The following is a 19,348-nucleotide window of genomic DNA, read 5'->3' on the forward strand; positions in this document are numbered from 1 at the left end:
ATAGTTCTTCTTTCAGTTTTGTCTCGATTTTTTTTTCTCTTTTTCTTGTTCCCCTCTGTTTGATGACAATACCGAAATCCCCACAACGGAAATGGCTAGTCGAATAGTAGATCCATATGAGTCTCCTACTTTTGGGAAATCCTTGCTGCTAAGAGTTGATGGTGCAATTGGGGCAATGTCGTTATCCCCGAACGGAAGAGACGCTGTGTTAGCTGGACGACGAGGGTTGTTTCTAATCGACTTGGATGACCCCTTCACCCCTCCACGTTGGCTACATCATATAACTTCGTGGGAAGTTGCTGATGTTCAATGGTCTCCCCATGCATCGGCTAAGCCGTCATGGTGTGTGTCAACTTCTAATCAGAAAGCGCTTTTGTGGGATTTGAATCGACCGTCAAACAATGCCATAGAATACATTCTACACTCACATTCGAGGGCAATTTCCGATATAAACTTTCATCCATTCGACCCAGAAATGCTAGCTACTTGCTCCATAGACACTTTTGCATTTTGTTGGGATATGCGGACACCAAGAAAGCCGGTTGCTAAATGGGCTGATTGGAGGGCGGGTGCAATTCAGGTAAAATGGAACCATGAAAACCCTTATGAGCTTGCTCTGACCCATGATAACTCCCTCTACATATGGGATACTCGAAAGGGTGCACTTCCAATTTTCAAGGTTGCAAAAGCCCACCAGGGTAAGATAAATGGACTTGACTTCAGTCAAGGTTTGAAAAATATCATCACATGTTCCAATGATCGCACGATTAAGTTCTGGGATTTGGACAGTGACGCTGCAAAGAAAGCTATAGCCGAATTCGATTATTTTGAGGGTGCTACAGGAACGAGCATAAAACCGAGTGTGGTTGTTGAAGCAGATTTCGCGATAGCACGAGCCCGTTCTTTACCGTTTGGGTCCGACAAGGCATGCGGGGTCATGCCTTTAAGAGGGGGAAATAACGCAGTACACATTATAAACTACGAAGAAGCTCACCAACAGTACTTAACCACTGGAGAAACACAACAATATAAAGGATCCTCTGTTTACAGCTTTGTGGGCCATCATGGGCCCATAAAAGATTTTTTATGGAGAACGAGACATGAATCTTATGAAGGGTTTACATCAAAAAGCAACTGGAAAGAATATCAGATGGTTACCTGGTCCGATCTGGATGTCGATTTGAAATTGTGGCCCAGTGATGATAAATTGTATAGGCTGGTTAATTATGACCCAACATTTTTCAATGTTTTCAAAAATGATCTGGAAACTGATCTTTCTACCACAGGAGAATCTGAGAGGCAAGTGGAATATAACTATGCGACTTATTGTCAAGAGCCAGAAGTTACAATTGATGATTTGGCAAAAACAAATGGAGGAGATTTATTATCTGCATTGACGTCATATCAAATATTGGAAAGACGTAGACAATCAGGTCTCGAGCTCAGTCAGTTTGATCATCTAAATTGGATTTCAGGGGTTCGTATGGGACACGCGGGAGATGGCGACCGGAAAAATAGCTCGGTGTATGGTGACAGTGAAAGTCCTAGTAACTTGGGTGAAGAGGTGAGTATAGTGGGTCATAAATTTCCATTTGTCAGGTTTGAAAAGATTTCGGTATCAACAGGAGACTTGGTCATTAGTCTTAGGGGTCCAATACCGGTGCAAAACTCAAAACCTACAGACCACCGAAAATCCGTGGACTCTGCGGAAAATAGCCGATTGGCTCTCACAGCTGTAAACAGTACAAGGGACAAGAGCCTTGTCAGTGAGGATGGAAAAGAAACCGAGCACAAAAGCCAAGCGGAAGAAAATTTGCAGGATGCTGAGGTTGAGGAGCTGAATGAGAACGTCACGGAGCAGAAATTGGTTTTCATTCGAGTAGCACTTAGCTTCCCTAGATCATATCCATATCTTGAGCAAGTTGACTTTGAGAAGCTACTGAAGAAGAAAGCCCACAAGTTACAGAAACTGAACTCAATAGAATTCAGCATAGAAGAAACTCATGAGTTGATCAAAGAAGTGCGGGTTGAAATGGAAAAGCAGTTGGAACAGATTGCGTACTTTTACACAAACAAGTACCAACAGTTTTGTCTTGAACAGTGTTTGCGGTACTTGATGGGTGAGAAGGTCGATTTAGATGATGAAGCTATGGCGGAGACGCGAGGAGAGATGATCGATGATAACGCCTCCTATCTCCCAGAGGTTGGAGATGAAGATTGGGTGGACGATTTGATAAACCAGCAACCAGGTTTTCATGGGTACTCATCCGGTGAAGATGCGGAATTTGATGACTTGATTCCAGGCATCAGTGCTAACACAACAATAAATAGGGCACAATCACCACACAGCACCAATGTAAATTATAGCGGCAATATAGGACAAGACAATTTTGATTCTACCCCGATCCCAAAAGGGTGTGGTGCAGTTTGGGCGCCAAATGGTCAGTTGATTTGTTTCTTCATACCGAAAAACAACCAAGTCACGGCAATAGGGAAGAACACCCATCAAGGTCTTAAACAGACGGGTTTAGATAACATTCGTGTGTCCAATTTAGAAAACGACGACTCTGACTCCGAAAATTCGGAAAGAGAGTACCACGAGACGTCATCCTCAGATGAGTACTTTGATGACGATCTAGAGGAAATACTAAAACATGACGCATCTTCTCGTAACAGGGCTCCCGGGCCACTTAGATCTAATTTAGTATTGGGTTCTCGCTTCATAGCCAGTGAGGTAAACCATAAATCATCGTTGAAAAAATTCACTAGTCATGGAGAAAGCTTATCGAACTACAAATCTTCCATTAAGGATGACCGCAAAAAAGGTAATCAAAATTTTACGGAAGGGATTAAAAATGTCGTTATGATCATAGATTTTGGCCACTTACTACCGAATAGAATAGAATTGGCGCGGGAGTATAAACTTGTTGGGGATAGGCCTGAAAATCTTGCTGAGCACAATGCAAAAATAGCTGCAAAATATGGTCTTGATGAAATATTTCAAGTTTGGAAAATATTGGAGATCATATTGAGTAACGACTTCAAGGAAGATAATAGGGTTTCTCATTTAGCAAGAGTGCTGGCAGCAGTGAAATCAAACACGATGTTGTCAATATGGGGAACTCATCCATTTGGATGTGCCTGGCTTATTAGAGAAATTTTCAAATACTTTGCTGAGAGGCAGAATACGCAAATGCTTGCATCAATGTCATGTGTGTTACATACGACGCCGTATATAACACATCATTCAGAACGAACTGATGAGTACGATAGTGTCATGGGAATTGATCTATCCAGTCATCAAAGTCTGCATACTGATCCAGTCAAGCATCTGGATTACAACTCTTGGCAAAAGCCATTACACACTAGATCGAGTTCGAGAAACATTGATTATCCTCATTCAGTAACCTCATCATTTGAAAATCACAGTGCACGTACCGACTCCATGGATCGTTTTGGTTACGGGAAAAGAGTGGGTCATTCGTTTTCCGCCTTGACTTCAAAGAATGGCTCTCAGAGTTCTCTTGCAGAAACTCCTTCATCTTTCCGAGCATCTACTCCAAAGCTGACATCGCATATGCTGGTGAGCAAATTCAGAAATGGCAAGGGGGCTGTAACTGAGTTCAAACACCAGCCCCCGCCAGTAGTCTCTATTCAAATGCAAAATGAGGAAGAATTGGATCTATTCGAGGATTCGTATTCGTCGCTACTCCCGGAATTTCTAGATAGCAGTGACATGAAGATGTACCGACTGCAATACGCTGAAACTTTGTATGAATGGGACCTCCCCATACATCGGCTAGAGGTTCTAAAGTTTAATTATGAAGGTACTCATGAACACAGCCACAACTACGATATTCATGAATGTAAGGTTGGTTTCAGAAAGAGGAAAAAGCAATTGCCCGATCAGATTTTTATCAACACTATAACTTCAATAGTGGCAAAGCGTCCTAATGCTTGGAACACCAGTAAGCGTCTGACGTTAAAATACTGCATTTATTGTGCATCATTAGTCACTAAAAACTTTACGTTATGTCGCAACTGTGAGCATGTACTACATACGAATTGTGCACAGGAATGGTGGTCTGATGGGAACAAAGAATGTGCTAGTGGTTGCGGGTGTAATTGCTTGGAAGAATCACTTTAAGGAATCCGGGTATTGACAATTTGATCCTTAAATTTCTCATCCCATTCCTTGGCCAAATCTTTGAGATATTGAGCAACATCTTCCAGCCCAGTTGTATCTACTTCTTCATCAATCAAGTATTCCTTGCCATTCCTAGAACAGGCGGAACCAACTTTTGACGTTTGTTTGGTTTTCCCCAACGCTGCTGCCACGGGGGCATTGGCTGCGATATAACCTGATATATTGTGATATGGTGATCCCAAGTATCTAGCCAAGTAAAACAAGGCCAACATACCATAATAAGTGAAAACATTCAAGAACTGGAAAAATGAGAAACTAGTGAAAATTCCTGGATGCACCAAGTATTGATCAATTCCGTCCTTCTTTAATGGTTTATAGGTTCCAAAATGTAATAAATCCACCAATCTCTTGGACCCTTCATAAGACTCTGGAGATCTCAATAATTGCAAGTCATTGAATGACAAGTATTTCGGATGAGACATGAGTGATCCAATCCAAACTATTTTCCCGCCATTGGCCAAAAGATGTTTAATCTTGTGTATCAAATAGTATGGACCAAAAACATTTGCTTGGAAAACAAGGCCCAAATTATCAGCTGATTGTACTCCCGTACGCTGAAGCTTGTAAGTAGGGTTTGTAACTGCTTGAATTGGACTTTGTAAAACTTCAACAACTGCTTGCAACCAGTCAATGCCACCATACACACCTTGAGCAGCATTGATAAACAAATAATCAATATGGGTGTATCTCTTGTTCAATTCGTAGTATGCAGATAGGATGGAAACCATATCGGTAAAATCAACCAATAAGTAGTCAAACTCAACCAACTTGACCTTCTCAGGTATTTTGTCTACAATGTAATTCTTAATATTGGTGATGACATCCTTGACTTTTGGTAATGTCCTGGAAGTGACAATTAATGTGATCTCCTTGTCATTTGGCAAGCGTTCGAGTAAACGGACTGCTATATTAAACCCCAAGTTTGACGATGTGCCTGTAATAACAATCTTGGTGGAGTCTTTGATCAACGACATGGTGTGGTGATTATATATGGTTTCGAGTGAAAACTAACGCGATCGTATAAAATTTGTACACGATAATTATGCGAGAAGCAAATTACAGAGAAGCAACTAATACTACAAATAGTATTGAGTTAAATTGTGATAATTACATTATATAACTGAAACACCTAAGAGACAAAATAGATACTTTGATTGACAAATTGACCGATGATTTACGACATGAAACCCAGCCAATTCACGACCCAAATTACAACTTAAGCGATAACGATTCCAGGTTCTGTCTTACTACACCAAAGATAAGGATTCCTGGCCTTAACGGTATGGTGCATCAGCATCAATACAGTATTGCAATTCTTGTTCCCATCTGTCACCATTATCCAATAACTTTTCCTTATTGTACAATAATTCTTCTCTAGTGGCAGTGGAATATTCAACATTTGGACCCTCTACAATAGCATCAACGGGACAACTTTCTTGACAGTATCCACAATAAATACACTTGGTCATATCAATATCATACTTGTAGGTTCTTCTTGATCCATCAGCTCTTTCTTCTGCTTCAATGGTGATTGCTTGAGCCGGACAGATAGCTTCACACAATTTACATGCAATACATCTCTCTTCACCACTAGGATACCTCCTTAAAGCATGTTCACCTCTGAATCGAGGACTAACTGGTCCTTTTTCAAACGGGTAATATATCGTGTATGGACTTCTAAAGTACATTTCCAAACACACATACATACCACGTGCTATTTCACTCAAGAAAAAGTACTTTGTGGCTTTACTTAATGCAGATTCATGACCTTCTTCCCAAGTCTTTGGTTTGGCTTGTCTAAAGCCCTTTGGCCATGCTGATTGCGTTGAACCTGCAGTTGGCAAGTATTCTGTAGTTTCTGCTGCCAAAGCAGGTTTAAGTAAGCTAGGTGATGATGAGATGCAACGGATGCTACTGTGGGTGGCAAATGGTTTCACGGCTGAGTTTTGTATTAACCTCGATACTATTGGTCTGAACATTTTTTATGTGATCTAATGTGAATAAGTTTTGGAATAAATAATCAAGCTTCGAAACGCTGTGTTGAATCTTTTCGAGCAATGGGGCCCCCTTTGGTATTAATAGATGAATGTATTGATTAGATTAACAAGCAATGGACAATAGTTTTTGGACCTACTTGGGGTGGAGGGAGTCTATAAAAGAAGTTTTTTCTTTTATTCAGTTTTCATTGTCTGTATACAAAAATTTTAGAGATGGTAGCAGCTAGTTTGAGTAAGAAGAAAAAATCAGTCGCTCATTGGCTGTAACTTTACACATGGTACTGCATATTACACTACTGTATTTATTTATGATACTACCACTTCGACCCAACTAGAATTGCAGTTGGATCGGTTGGTTTCTCAACTTCATTAAAGTATGTTTTATATAGCCTATCGTCATTGACGTCAAACTCTTGTTCAAACGTGTTGCTCCACTCGATAAATGAATGCACTTCATGTGGGTGCAAAGATAGATCAAAAGTTGGAACAGTATTGTATTTCGTCAAGACTTCATCAATCCAGTCCTTTTCTGTAACGTCATTTGGAGGTTTGATTTGACCTCCACCATTGATACAGCCACTAGGACACGCCATGATTTCAACATAGTCAACTTTAGATGGGTCTGCTGTTTCTTCAACTGGTGTCAGATCTGTCTTCATTCTTGCTCTCCTTCTTGCAACTAAAGGGTTGACTTTACCTGTAGTTTTCCCATTAGGTTTGAGCTTCCTCACTAAATTCTGAATATTTCTGAACCCATTAACAATTGCTGCACTGGCAACTTTATCCTCCTTGTACATGAGTCTCATCTCATAGACGTCTGAATTCTTTCCCCGAATCACCTTCATTGAGAAGTCGCTTTCATTATGCCCTTTTAGTATCATATCGTCTTGGAGTAATCGAAGATAGTTGAATGCATATCCACCAGATGCTGAACCAGGATCGCTTGTCCAAGAATACTGTACAAATGGCCAGTTCCGTGGGGCCACTGAAGTATAAACCTCATCAATCGGCTTGTTGACAATTGGAGGGTTGATTTTGGGAACAAGTTGATATTTCTCTTCCTCAAGTAATGCAATCAATTCTTTTGCAGTTAATACGCAATCAACATCTGGAGTTACATCTCCAAAAATCTCTGGCCTGGCGCTTTCTAACTTTTTATCAAAACATGGCATAATTGACAAGTGATACACTTGTGATTTTGGCACTGCAAAATCTTTCGCAGTGAGTGACTTTAGTAAACAGCCTGTTATCTGTTGGGCTGACTTTACAGTTGAAATCATAGGTAGCACATATGGGTGTGTCTTTTCAGCGTACAATACCCAGCCAGGACAAATTGACGATAGTATTGGATTTGAGTCATTAGCCTTGTTGGCAATAACATGTTTGGCTTCATTGATCAACGACAATTTTCTCCCTAGTGAAGTCCCAACCACATATTTAAATCCCATTTGATTAACTAACAAGTCAATTAAAAGCATATCTATCGTTTCCACCGGTAGATCATATGCTGTGGCCAATGAAGCGCGCAGCTGCTGAGATATACTAGCAACAAATATTTTATCTTGTGATTTCAACGCCTTCACAAGTTCATGATGGGAATGTTGTGCTACTAAAACTTCCTCAGCTGATGTTATACATCCCGAGCAGGCAAGACAATCAGCTAAGGATATCTGTGCTGGTGACAAGTTGGTTTGTTTGCCATCAATTTTGGATATTTCAAGCGGGTTGCCTTGAGAATCAATTTGAATTTCAACCTCGCCGTTTTCATTTGCCTCTTGGTTGGCAGTTGTGTCTTGTACTGGTTTGATACATGCTACTCCTGGTGATATAAAGTCATTCAAGTCGTCTGCGGATAGTATAGCACTCATTTTTTAAGGAATCCAATAAGAGATGTGTATTACTAAGATAACCATTTTTTTTTTTTCTTTCTTTCTTTTTTTCGATAAGAGATGATGATGATCACTCACTAATCTATGTATAAGCTATTTAAGTGTCTCTGAACTCTTCTGGTGGTGTGTCATTCTCTCCCTCTTCATCTCCACTTATATCCCCTAACTCAAACTCCTCAACATTAACGGAGGTGTACTGTTTGTTTAGCTCTCCATTTTCATCATACCCCACCAATCTAAGGTACAACCAAATGCACAATTGGATCCAAAGGAATGTCAAGAACGCAGCAGCAGATGCCACCAAAATATATGCAGAGTGATCTGATCCTAAATCATGCACCAACTGCAACTGTTCTTCTGTGGCTCCCATAAACAAAAGGCCCGACAAGGTCAATCCAAATGGTGGTAAGTATTGGAACGCAAGTATCTTTCCCAGCTCGCTACATGCCTTATCTTTTAATAAAAATGCAGTTTCAATAGTTCTGGCAGCTCCTGCCCCCATCAATGCAATTCCAAACAAAGCGTGCACTTTTGTTGAAATTACTAAATGCTGTGAATGCTCACTCATTGACCAGCCAGTGAAAATTAACAACAAGGCGGGCACAAATGACCTTTGGTTGTTCCTTGATAAGTACATTCCTAAAAGCCCACCACCCCACCAGATAATACCCATTGCAGTGTGTTGGTAATCACCCATATTCCATGGTTCTTTTCCCCATCTGTGCTCTGTGAATGTATTGACAATACCCCACAACATCATCACACTTGAGTCATAAAATTCTTGTGACTTTAATGAAGAACTATTGTTGTGTAATTGATGTTTACGGATCCATGGAACCACAAGCACCACTGACAAGATAAATGAGTATAAGATAAAGGCCGAGCCCATGACACCATGTGCTATGCATTGTCCCGTGTGTGAGCCATAACAAAACCCAAATAATGCAACTGGTGCCATGCATACCCTGACCCATCCAGTCAAAACACAAAGTAACGAGCATACTTTATAAATCTTGTATGATTTCCCATACTCATTAAAGTGTTTAGACAAGTGTGGATAAAACTTGTTCATAACGAGATTGCTTCCATTGATAAGCGTTCCCAAGAAAATCGTAGCACCCAATAGTATACTTAAAAACCAACTCGTTCCTTTAGAAGTTCTATTTTCGTGGTTGTCCTTATTATCGGGAAAATCTAAAAACAATGATTCAACAACAGAATAAGCTGTGGAAATGTATTGCAAAAAGAGCGACCAATGTAGTCTATTAGCAAATGCCAAGGACGTGCTAATTGAAGGTAGTATCAATAATGCAAATAAAGTTAATATCCAGTGGAATGCTTTTGATCCGGCATTGATGGGATGAAATTCTGGTCTTTCTTCATCCATATCCATGTCTGAATCAGCAATCGCAAGCGTAGCACATGTTAGTGCGACCAAGGTAGCTCGTTTCCAATTTACTGTCATATTTTGCAATGCTTAACTGTATCACCAAAGGTACGGATTATTATATCAGTTGATTTTTTTTTTTCTTTGCTTCTTTCCAAAAATATAATTAATTCCGCTTTCCACGTTCGGCATTGAAAGGAAAAGAAATCTGAATCTAGAGGCACGTGATAAGATCTCAGAAATGTTGTAGCTGATACATGGTATATGTCAAAAGCATTTCTCACCTTATACTTTGCTATTCATGCAATTAAAGATATAGTTGTTTCAGATCTACAGTTAAGTGCAGACCGAGGCCCTATACTGCTGCGCATTCCGTGTTGACAGATTTTTCGCGTTGTCTTAATTACGTGTCTTTTCGGCTGAGCAGTGGATACGAGGGAGACGAGGGGGAAATCGATGTGCAATATCGAAGTCGCTCGCTTTCCAAATTAATGGGAACGCCCTGATATATGAGAGTAGTATACTTCTTAAATTGATATAGAATGTACAAGGAGTAGATGCATAAAACGTAGTGGTAGTCGTGTGTATTAATTTCTTTTGTGGAATGAAAATTGTTCAAAATTTTTTTTTTTTCTTCTCCTTACTTTAAAAAAAAAAAAAATAAACATCAACAACTGCAACTACAAACAGCGTTACTATTGGACTTTATTGAAATCTTTGGTGGGCATTTAAAAGTTACAAATCGTCCAACAACTAGTCATACTGGAGATCTAGTCTGCTACAAACTACAAACCAGAATCCGATTGGTCAGAAACTCAGCGATAGACGAGTAACATCAAACAACACTTTCCCCCATCCCCCCACATACATGGAATAGCCTTGTACACACACTTACCCCCAATAAGCTTGTCAAAAATGTTATCGCTCAAGCTGTTACTATACGTATTGCTCTATTTCATTAGCTTGACGCACCAATTTCAAGTTCCACCAAGAGACTATGAAAGTAAAAATTACTTTTTGGTAGAGTTAAATACAACTCAGTCACAGAAGCCTTTGCTTGACTTTATACTGAAATACAAAGACCATTACAGCTTTGAGCATCAATTGGCGTCCTTGGATAACTACTACGTGTTCAGTATAGACAAGCTGCACCCTCATAATACATTCCTTGGAAATCATAATTCGAACAACTATGACATAATCAAGAGGTCTTTTGGGTTTGAAGATGTTCATGATGACTTGGTGAATGACGTAGCTTCATTGCACCTATTACCTGCAAAGAAGTTATCCAAAAGGCTACCTGTTCCGATGGAAGTGAGGGACGACCCACCAAAAGATCAATCCCCATCTGACAAGGCACATCAAAAGTATGCCCAAATAGCTTCAAAATTGGGAATCAAAGATCCAGAATTTGCATCACAATGGCACTTGTTTAATTTGCAATATCCGGGCCACGATGTCAATGCCACAGGTCTTTGGCTAGAGGATATACTAGGTCAGGGGATTGTTACTGCAATTGTTGATGATGGTCTAGATGCAGAAAGCGAAGATTTAAAAGCAAATTTCAATGCTAAAGGATCATGGGATTTCAACGACAATGGACAACTTCCTTTACCACGATTATATGACGACTACCATGGAACAAGATGTGCTGGTGAGATTGCAGCTGTAAAGAATGATGTATGTGGAGTCGGGGTCGCATATAAATCTCAAGTTAGTGGTATAAGAATTTTATCGGGGCCAATCACTTCAGCTGATGAAGCTTCAGCATTGGTTTACGGTTTGCAAACGAATGATATTTATTCATGCTCATGGGGACCCACCGACAATGGTAGAACTTTGAGTGAGCCGGAAATTATTGTGAAAAAGGCAATGTTGAGAGGAATTCAAGAAGGCAGAGATGGCAAAGGGGCCATTTATGTGTTTGCTTCTGGAAATGGTGGAAGATTTTCCGATTCATGTAATTTTGATGGATACACCAACTCGATATACTCCATCACTGTTGGTGCTATTGACCATAAGGGATTGCATCCATTGTATTCGGAAGCTTGTTCTGCAGTTATGGTGGTTACCTATTCATCAGGATCAGGAGAGCATATTCACACCACAGACATTAAAAAAAAATGTAGTGCACTGCATGGGGGTACCTCTGCCGCTGCACCTTTGGCCAGTGGAATCTATTCGTTGGTTCTTGGTGCTAACCCCAATTTAACTTGGAGAGATTTACAATATATCAATGTATTGAGTGCTGTTCCTGTGAATGAAGAGGATGGAAATTATCAAACCACTGCATTGAATAGAAAGTATTCTCACATGTATGGATATGGTAAAATAGATGCTTATAAAATGGTTGAGTTTGCAAAAAATTGGAAAAATGTTAAACCACAGTCGTGGCATTATTGTGATAAAATTGAAGTGAATCAAGAGCTTTCATTAAATCAGCAGCAACAGCAACAGCAACAGCAACAGCAACAGCAACAGCAACAGCAACAGCAACAGCAACAAGAAACTAGAGACGATAACAAAGTCATCACGTCCAAGGTCAATGTCACTGAAGAATACCTCAAAGTGATGAACTTTGAAAAGATTGAACATGTAACTGTGAAGGTCAACATTGATGCTTCATTTAGAGGTAGAACTGGAGTTCGATTGGTATCACCTAGTGGAGTTGTTAGTGATTTGGCTAGGTTCAGACCTCTCGATTCAAGTTCAAGAGGGTTTCAAGACTGGACATTCACTAGTATTGCTCATTGGGGTGAGGATGGGTTAGGTGAATGGACACTCGAAGTATTTGGAGACTCTCAACCGGTGAAAATAAAATTGGTTAATTGGCAACTTCGATTCTTTGGTACCACTATTGATGCGTCGAAAGCAGAAACATTTGATATTGAAAAGGATTATAGTCAAGTTAGAAGAGACCGGATTGATTCTGAGAGGAAACAAAAGACTTCGTCAACAGTGGAGACATCATCGTCCACTACTGAAAAACCATCTTCTTCTTCAACTCAAGAGACTCTATCTAGCACTACTGAACCAGCCACTACTTCGAACGATGCAAAGTCTTCGACAACTGGAGCTACCAATGAATCCACCTCCTCGTCTTCCACCCCTGCTTCTGAAACCACTGAAGCAGGAGAAGGTGAACATGTTTACAATAAGGATCGTACAGGACAATATTTGATGGGATTAGCTGGCGTTGGATTCATTATCGTTGTGGTTATAATTGTTATCCAAAGTAGAAATCACAGTACACGTCGTCGCAGAAGAAGAACTGGTGAAAATTACGAATTGATTGAATATGATTCCGATGATGACTCAGATAATGATTTTGAGGGTTATGATGATGATAATATTCGTGAAGATAGACACCAGGATCAAGCTAGAGATCGGTTATTTGAAGATTTCAATGCTGAGTCATTGCCTGATTATAATTCAGATATGTTTAAGATTGGTGGTGAGGATGAAGAAGGTGATACTGAAGCTGCTGAGCACAAACCTAAGGACAAGAGTCAAGCTAGTAGTGAAGGTAAATAGAGTTTAGGACTATATAGAATAAATGTCATTTTCTATTCAGGTGTTGAAGGAGCTACAGTTGATGAAAATTTGTATCAGAATTATTTATTATACCCGAATGATTAAAGTATTAATTAGTCTATAAGATTAACCCAAGAAGTGAAAAAGTAAATTTTTTTTGTAGAAAGCAACAGCATGACCAACTAGTTTCCTGACATGATGATTTATTTTCTAATGGCAAATCCAAAGTAATCACCCAAGAATGAACCTTCAAATTTCTTTTCGAATCTGTTAGCATTAGCTTTAATTTCAGCCATAATTTGAGCTTCTTTTTCAGCGGCAGTCATCTTAATTGCTGGTTGTTGACGTTGTTGAGTAGCGAGCATTGTAAAATTGTTTGTATGTATTAAATTATTTGTTCAATTGAATTGATGATGGAATGAATATAACTTCTTTGCCGAAAAGATGTGGACTTTTCATGGGTTTATATATTCTTTGGAAAAAGGTTACCTTATGACTAAAAAAGGCAAAGTTTTCGAGGCAATTTAAGAATTACACTTTTGTGCTTGTAGGCTTGGTGAATGGATGGATGGAAGTGTTTAAATTTGGTATAGTTGTATTACATTTGTGTAAGAGATGCATGATTTTAAAACGCTGGGCTTCACCCTTCCGTATTGCCGTAGACACAGTTTTTCCGAAAGAAAAAAAAGAAATTTTTCTATTGTTTTTCTGCAACAACGCCTTACACGTAGAGAAAAAAACTTTTACTTAGGGTAGTGTGACTAATAACTTCCGTTGATACGAAAAGATCTGTCAAAAGATCGAAAAAAAATCAAACGATATGTACCTAGATCTATGGCTTCCATTCATCCATTGCATCAAAAGGGGTCAGCATTAAACACGTTTGATTTTGATTCATGGCTGAGCTGTTTTTTTGTAGAAATTTGTTGGTTTTGAAAATTGTTGTGTTTTTGTTTGATAATTTAGCGGCAAACGTTCTGATAAACGTGTGTGATTGGCTATATAAAAGGCCACCCCCAACAGGAGCAGAAGAGGGGTAAGAAACTCGAATGTAACAATAAGATACCTAACAAGTGGGTGGGTTACAAAAGCATTAACTATTGTTGAGGCATTTTTGTTTTGCTTAAAAAAAAAAAAAAGAACGTTCTTCCATTTTCGGAGTTGCAAAAACACGTAACACAAGAAGAAAAATAAAAAAATTTCGTTTCCAGTGCGAGGAAAGGCGAATATCGGTCCCGTAAGAAACTTGAGATTGTAGCAACTAGAAATGGAACTCTTAGCTCACGTAGCGTGTAATAGGAGCAGTAATTTAATTGAGCGCGTCACACTCTCAAGCAATGGATTCATGAGAGGTTTTCATCTTTGCACGTGATGCGGTCAGGTGACTCTATAAATTTGCAAACTAGAAATCCTACTCGACTTGGAAACGAGCCTTTCATGCACATATGAATTATGTATTTAGTATTAAAATTCAAGTAATTAAGTCTCCCTACAGCAGTGACAAAATCCTAACTGTTACATAAATCAATATCTTTACTTACTTCTTTTTTGCTACAAAATTAGCGCAAATAATTGCAAAAAGTTTTATGTATTTAACAAACTTTCACATTCTCATCAAACCAGTCTCCCAAACCATCTCTTGGATTCACTGTCTTGTCCGGTTTACACTCGAATATACAATCATTCACTCTAATATACTCTATTGTTGGATTAATGTTGAGGTAAAACAACACCACATGTTGAACTTTGAACCATTCGTCAAATACTGTAGGATGAACCATACCTAGGCCCAAATTTGGTGCACCACCAGCTTTTGCTCCTATGATTTCAAGAAACCTGAGTTGCTTTTGTGATGAAATTAAATGGACTAACCCACGCATGTTTGATGTATTGTTGATTCGAAGGCTTGTTAAATTGAGCGAGCTCAAGAATGAGTAGAACTCAAATGGTGGGTCAGACAATTCTGAGTCCATTATATCTTCATTAAATTCGTAAACTTCCGATGAAAGTTTTGTCAAGTTATGATGTTTTGCAATTGCTTGTGCTAATTCAACAGGTCGTCCTGTTGTAGATACTATATCAAGCGACGTCAATTGAGGTAAAATCAGAATAAATTCATCAATGACTACCTTGTCAGGATGTTCATCAATCTGTAAGGATAAATGACAAAGTCGCTCAAATTTTGTTGCAATTCGTAGTAAAAACGGGCCCAGCTCCAGCTCTTCATGAAATGATTCGAGCTCCAGGTCCTCTTCAAACGAATCTGTACCCAGGTCGTACTCAAGTATTGAGGCTCTTTTCATTTGAAAAAATTCCAACTTCGATAAATCAACGTATGTGAATAAAAGATGAATTTCTTCCTGAGTTAATAGGATATCGTTTATCGAAAGTGAGGTCAAATTGGACAAACGCCCTAATCTACTTTGGCGGAATATTATTTCCATAATGGGTCTTCGGGAACCTTGAATGTCAAAAGATAATACTCGTAACCTATCACTAACTCGAATCTCATCATTGGAATTTACTAGTAAACCATCAACTATTGGACTTAAATCCCTTGCTACTCGGACAGGTTTGATTTGAAAATTGACCAAATTGGGGAAATTCAACTTTGAAATTTGATCCATACCAAGATCCTCTACGCAGCAGCTTTCTAAATTAAGAATTAAAGTAGTTATAAGGTCTTTCTGAGGTAGAACATATAACAATTCTAACTCAAAATGTTTGTCTAACCAAGTCAAACTTTGAACGTGATTCAAACAGCTGAAAAGATGAATAAAGTGATCACGAAATTGATGAAAATCAAAGCCTTCAGGAAGGCTCTTGCAAAGAATTGAACTTATGATACTGCCTTGAGCTGATTTGTCGGTTATTCTTCTTAAAAACCTTTTCAAATTGTATGAACTGTTTATGTATGTTCGACCAGCAGTTTGATATTCGTGGGCAAATATATTGAATTTGGGATCGATAACTATATGATGGAACAAACGTGGACTGCATAGCTCGTATAAATCCAGGCATGTTCGACACAAGCTCAATATTTCAAATTGAGATAAATAGTCAAATACTCGTTCTATGATTTCAATTGGTGAATTGAAGAAGTCAAAATTGAATGGCTGATCCTCTCGCAATTGTGATCCACGGTCGCTATTTTGTTCCAGGGGTATATTGTTATATCTTAGTGGTACCTTACTGTATCCTATAGGGCTGTTGAGAGCATCAAAGTCCATAATTGTCTAAGGAGTTGCATTCAATTGCTGTGATTTGCTCTTTGTTGTTTGTGTGACTGTGTATTGTCAGAGCGGAGTAGAGTTGCACACGTGACAATCACATGGGTATCCAATTGTATGTGTCCAAGCAAGACGCAAACTGCAGGTGGTAAAAACGAAAAAGCAAAGGGCCCAGTCTTATTCTATCCTTGGCTGTATCTATTGGACGGTTGACTTGCATAAATTGTGAACTAGAAAATGGTACTGAGACTAAAACATTCTCATAAGAAACATATGAAGTAAAGTTATGTAATTGCTGACGTAAACCTGTTTTTAAAAAATTGTTCCTTTTGACAGAAAAAAAAACAAATATTGTTAGTGGAGAGTCAGCTTAGTTTATATATCATTCTTCATCAGTTACCAGTCAGAATCAATACTCTACAATGGCAGAAGTAGAAAATCTAGATAAACGATTAGAAGAGGAGATTGGTAATTTATCTACACGCTTGGTTACTGCAGTCAACAGACAGGTTGAATTAGAGGAAACGGTTTTACAGCTACGCAAGACAGTTAGCGAACTTGAATCACGCAATGCAATTTTGACCAAGAGCGATGAAAACTACAAAGTCATTCTACCCAAGTATCTCAAACTACAAGAGGATTTCAAAGAGGTCAATATTAAGAAGGAAGTAGCCGAGAATGAAAATGGTCGCTTGAAAGATGAAGTTGAGGATTTGTCTGCCTCGCTCTTTGATGAAGCTAATACAATGGTTTCTAATGCCTCAAGAGAAACTTACAACTTTAAAGTTAAAAACAAGAAATTGTATGAGGAAATTGATGAAAAGAACATCATCATTAGTAACCTCCAAGATCAATTACAAGATTTAAAGCAAATGTTTATCAAAATGGAGGATAAGCAACGTGTAATGCTTTCATCCAGTCATAATGGTACTCCTAATTTAGAGCCAAAGGAATTCAACTTTGACAACAAGTCCATTGAGGAGGATTATCAAACACAACAGCTATCAAACACTTTATACGCGCCATTGATTACATCCTTGCGATTTGACTTGAACAATTACAACAAGGAATTCAAAGGGTTTATATATACATTGATCAAACCAGAGTTTACCCTTGATTTAACTCACTTAAAGAATCTTGCCTTTTTCAAACAAATATGGATCGATGAGATTGAAAATACTGCTGCTCATATACCGAACTTGCCTTCATCTACGTTGCTTAATCGATGGCAAAAGAACAAAGTGTTTTGGAGCTCATTAATTGATGGAAGAGTCTCTATTGAACCAATAAAAGGGTATAGTGAAGGCAGTTCGAAGAATGCAAATGACAAAGAGGTTGAACCTGAATTGTTGACAATTGCCATCAAGGACCCTTGTGCATTTTGTGGAGAATCAAGAAATAAATATTTAGAGCATTGTCGTCTTCATCATTACAAGATTTATGACGTGGATGAACTGTTGATTGCCTGTTATCCATTGTGCCATTTTTGTGTTTTAAAGTTGCGTAACTTGTGCGACTTCTTTGCCAAGTTAAGAGCCATCAAGTCCAATGTTTTCAAGTTGAAACAAACTCATATGTTTGATGAATACGTAAACCGTGCAACAGCAAACAGTGGGTCAAATTTTTACAAGCGTACAAGTTCAAGCTCATCATCTGCTGTCCGTTCAATTGCAAGCTCTCCAAGTGCAACAGCATCAGCCAGTGATTCAGATTTGACAAATGGCCATGTCTTTGATTTGAAGTTGGATGATGAAGAAGAATCAAAGTTGATTAAGATCTATCTTGTTCTTACACAAATCAGACTTAAGATATATTACAGTAAATTGGGATTAAGGGAGAATGTAAATCGCTTGAATGAGTTGAATATTGAGGAAATCCATTATGAAGCGTTTTCATCTTTGATACCTGATAAAGAAGAAAGGGATTCAAGTAGCGGGTTTGATACTGTGTCTCGCAAGTCCTTTGATTCGACAACTTTGAGAAAGTCTATGGACTCTTCTGCAAGAAGGTCATTTGATTCGGTTTCTGGTAAAAAATCGATTGATTTAAAGGAAATATCAGAGGGGGTGGACCCAAAGGCTGAAAATGATGTAGCCGGTACCAACTCACTGCCCTACTCCAATGAGGTCAGTTCCACAGATGGTGCTGCTCCATCGCCGCCACCTACTACGACCAAATCAGAAAACTCACGAGTATCAACACCTGAAGATGATTCTGATGCTCATGAATTTGAAGATGCCAAGACGGAGTGGAAATCACAAGCAAGAAAGGAAGAATCAAAGACTAAACAAGAACAGCATGATCAACATGAGCTCCGTGTACCTAAATTAAGGCTGAGACAGGGATCACACCTGTCGTTTGGTACACCTGAAAAGCAAAAACCTCAAGAAGAAGAACTAACTGAAGCACAAAGGATCCTACAGAGGATGAAGGCTAGATCCAATAGTTCAGAGTTGAATAATATTGGATTAAACCGATCGAAATCAAGGAGTAAGCAATTCAAAGACAAGGTGGACAATGACTTGGATGAAACTATTAAGATGTTGGAAGCGAATATGGATGGTCAAGAGTAGGATGTGAAAACAGATCAAAAGAAAGGAGGACAATGTATATTTTGTACTATGTAACGTTGAATAATAATCCACTTCTGTGTATTAAATCTAGGAAACCGAAAATGGTAGAACTCCTATGACATACAGAAACCCAATTCCATTCAACCCAATTACTACTTTATGGTTCAATATTAGCTCACGCCTTTGGGTGTGAAACTTTTTTTTTTTTTGTCCTAGCTGCTGCGCCGCAAAGAATTTACCTAAAAGGGAAGGTTAACCAGCGAGCGCGTGTTGTTGTTTTAGTTTTTTAGTTTTTTCTTTTGTTTATTGCCGACGACTCTAAATGCCGTAATGCTATATACCCCCAGCCCTGCATGCGAGCAAAATTATACCATCACCAAGTCAACAAACCACTTATTAGCTTTTAATTAGTTGTGAATTTTCTTGTTGCTACCCTTGAAGCATCACTTTAAGAAAAGAAAACTCTCCAACCTTTCAGTATCATCATTAATTGATTGTTTCAATGGTAACGATTTCTATCGTCTGTCTCGG

At 38.8% G+C, this 19,348-nt stretch overlaps 8 protein-coding genes across 8 annotated transcripts; 3 read left to right on the forward strand and 5 right to left on the reverse strand. All coding sequences in view use genetic code 12, as the record gives it.

Annotated features, from left to right (window-relative positions):
• Positions 1-91: 91 nt before the first annotated feature.
• Positions 92-4,089, forward strand: I9W82_000025 (uncharacterized protein; the record flags this gene model as incomplete). Its single annotated transcript, XM_067691361.1, has 2 exons — positions 92-3,974; positions 4,049-4,089. 2 exons carry the CDS (start codon positions 92-94, stop codon positions 4,087-4,089), a joined length of 3,924 nt encoding a protein of 1,307 aa, XP_067550051.1.
• A 54-nt stretch (positions 4,090-4,143) lies between these two features.
• ERG27 (3-keto-steroid reductase) lies at positions 4,144-5,181 on the reverse strand (the record flags this gene model as incomplete). The annotated part of the gene is made up of 1 exon (XM_067691472.1): positions 4,144-5,181. One exon carries the CDS (start codon positions 5,179-5,181, stop codon positions 4,144-4,146), a length of 1,038 nt encoding a protein of 345 aa, XP_067550052.1.
• A 300-nt stretch (positions 5,182-5,481) lies between these two features.
• On the reverse strand, positions 5,482-6,186 carry I9W82_000027 (uncharacterized protein; the record flags this gene model as incomplete). The annotated part of the gene is made up of 1 exon (XM_067691583.1): positions 5,482-6,186. The coding sequence occupies one exon, from the start codon at positions 6,184-6,186 to the stop codon at positions 5,482-5,484; it is 705 nt and encodes a 234-aa protein (XP_067550053.1).
• Positions 6,187-6,518: 332 nt separating this feature from the next.
• NAR1 (Nar1p) lies at positions 6,519-8,072 on the reverse strand (the record flags this gene model as incomplete). Its single annotated transcript, XM_067691694.1, has 1 exon — positions 6,519-8,072. The coding sequence occupies one exon, from the start codon at positions 8,070-8,072 to the stop codon at positions 6,519-6,521; it is 1,554 nt and encodes a 517-aa protein (XP_067550054.1).
• A 118-nt stretch (positions 8,073-8,190) lies between these two features.
• Positions 8,191-9,558, reverse strand: I9W82_000029 (uncharacterized protein; the record flags this gene model as incomplete). The annotated part of the gene is made up of 1 exon (XM_067691805.1): positions 8,191-9,558. The coding sequence occupies one exon, from the start codon at positions 9,556-9,558 to the stop codon at positions 8,191-8,193; it is 1,368 nt and encodes a 455-aa protein (XP_067550055.1).
• Positions 9,559-10,395: 837 nt separating this feature from the next.
• Positions 10,396-13,014, forward strand: KEX2 (kexin; the record flags this gene model as incomplete). The annotated part of the gene is made up of 1 exon (XM_067691917.1): positions 10,396-13,014. The coding sequence occupies one exon, from the start codon at positions 10,396-10,398 to the stop codon at positions 13,012-13,014; it is 2,619 nt and encodes an 872-aa protein (XP_067550056.1).
• A 1,592-nt stretch (positions 13,015-14,606) lies between these two features.
• I9W82_000031 (uncharacterized protein) lies at positions 14,607-16,244 on the reverse strand (the record flags this gene model as incomplete). The annotated part of the gene is made up of 1 exon (XM_067692028.1): positions 14,607-16,244. One exon carries the CDS (start codon positions 16,242-16,244, stop codon positions 14,607-14,609), a length of 1,638 nt encoding a protein of 545 aa, XP_067550057.1.
• A 422-nt stretch (positions 16,245-16,666) lies between these two features.
• Positions 16,667-18,817, forward strand: SEC2 (guanine nucleotide exchange factor; the record flags this gene model as incomplete). Its single annotated transcript, XM_067692139.1, has 1 exon — positions 16,667-18,817. One exon carries the CDS (start codon positions 16,667-16,669, stop codon positions 18,815-18,817), a length of 2,151 nt encoding a protein of 716 aa, XP_067550058.1.
• Between the last annotated feature and the right edge of the window lie 531 nt (positions 18,818-19,348).

Source organism: Candida metapsilosis (assembly GCF_017655625.1).
Source record: "Candida metapsilosis strain BP57 chromosome Unknown scaffold1, whole genome shotgun sequence".
Classification (NCBI taxonomy): Eukaryota; Fungi; Ascomycota; class Pichiomycetes; order Serinales; family Debaryomycetaceae; genus Lodderomyces; species Lodderomyces metapsilosis.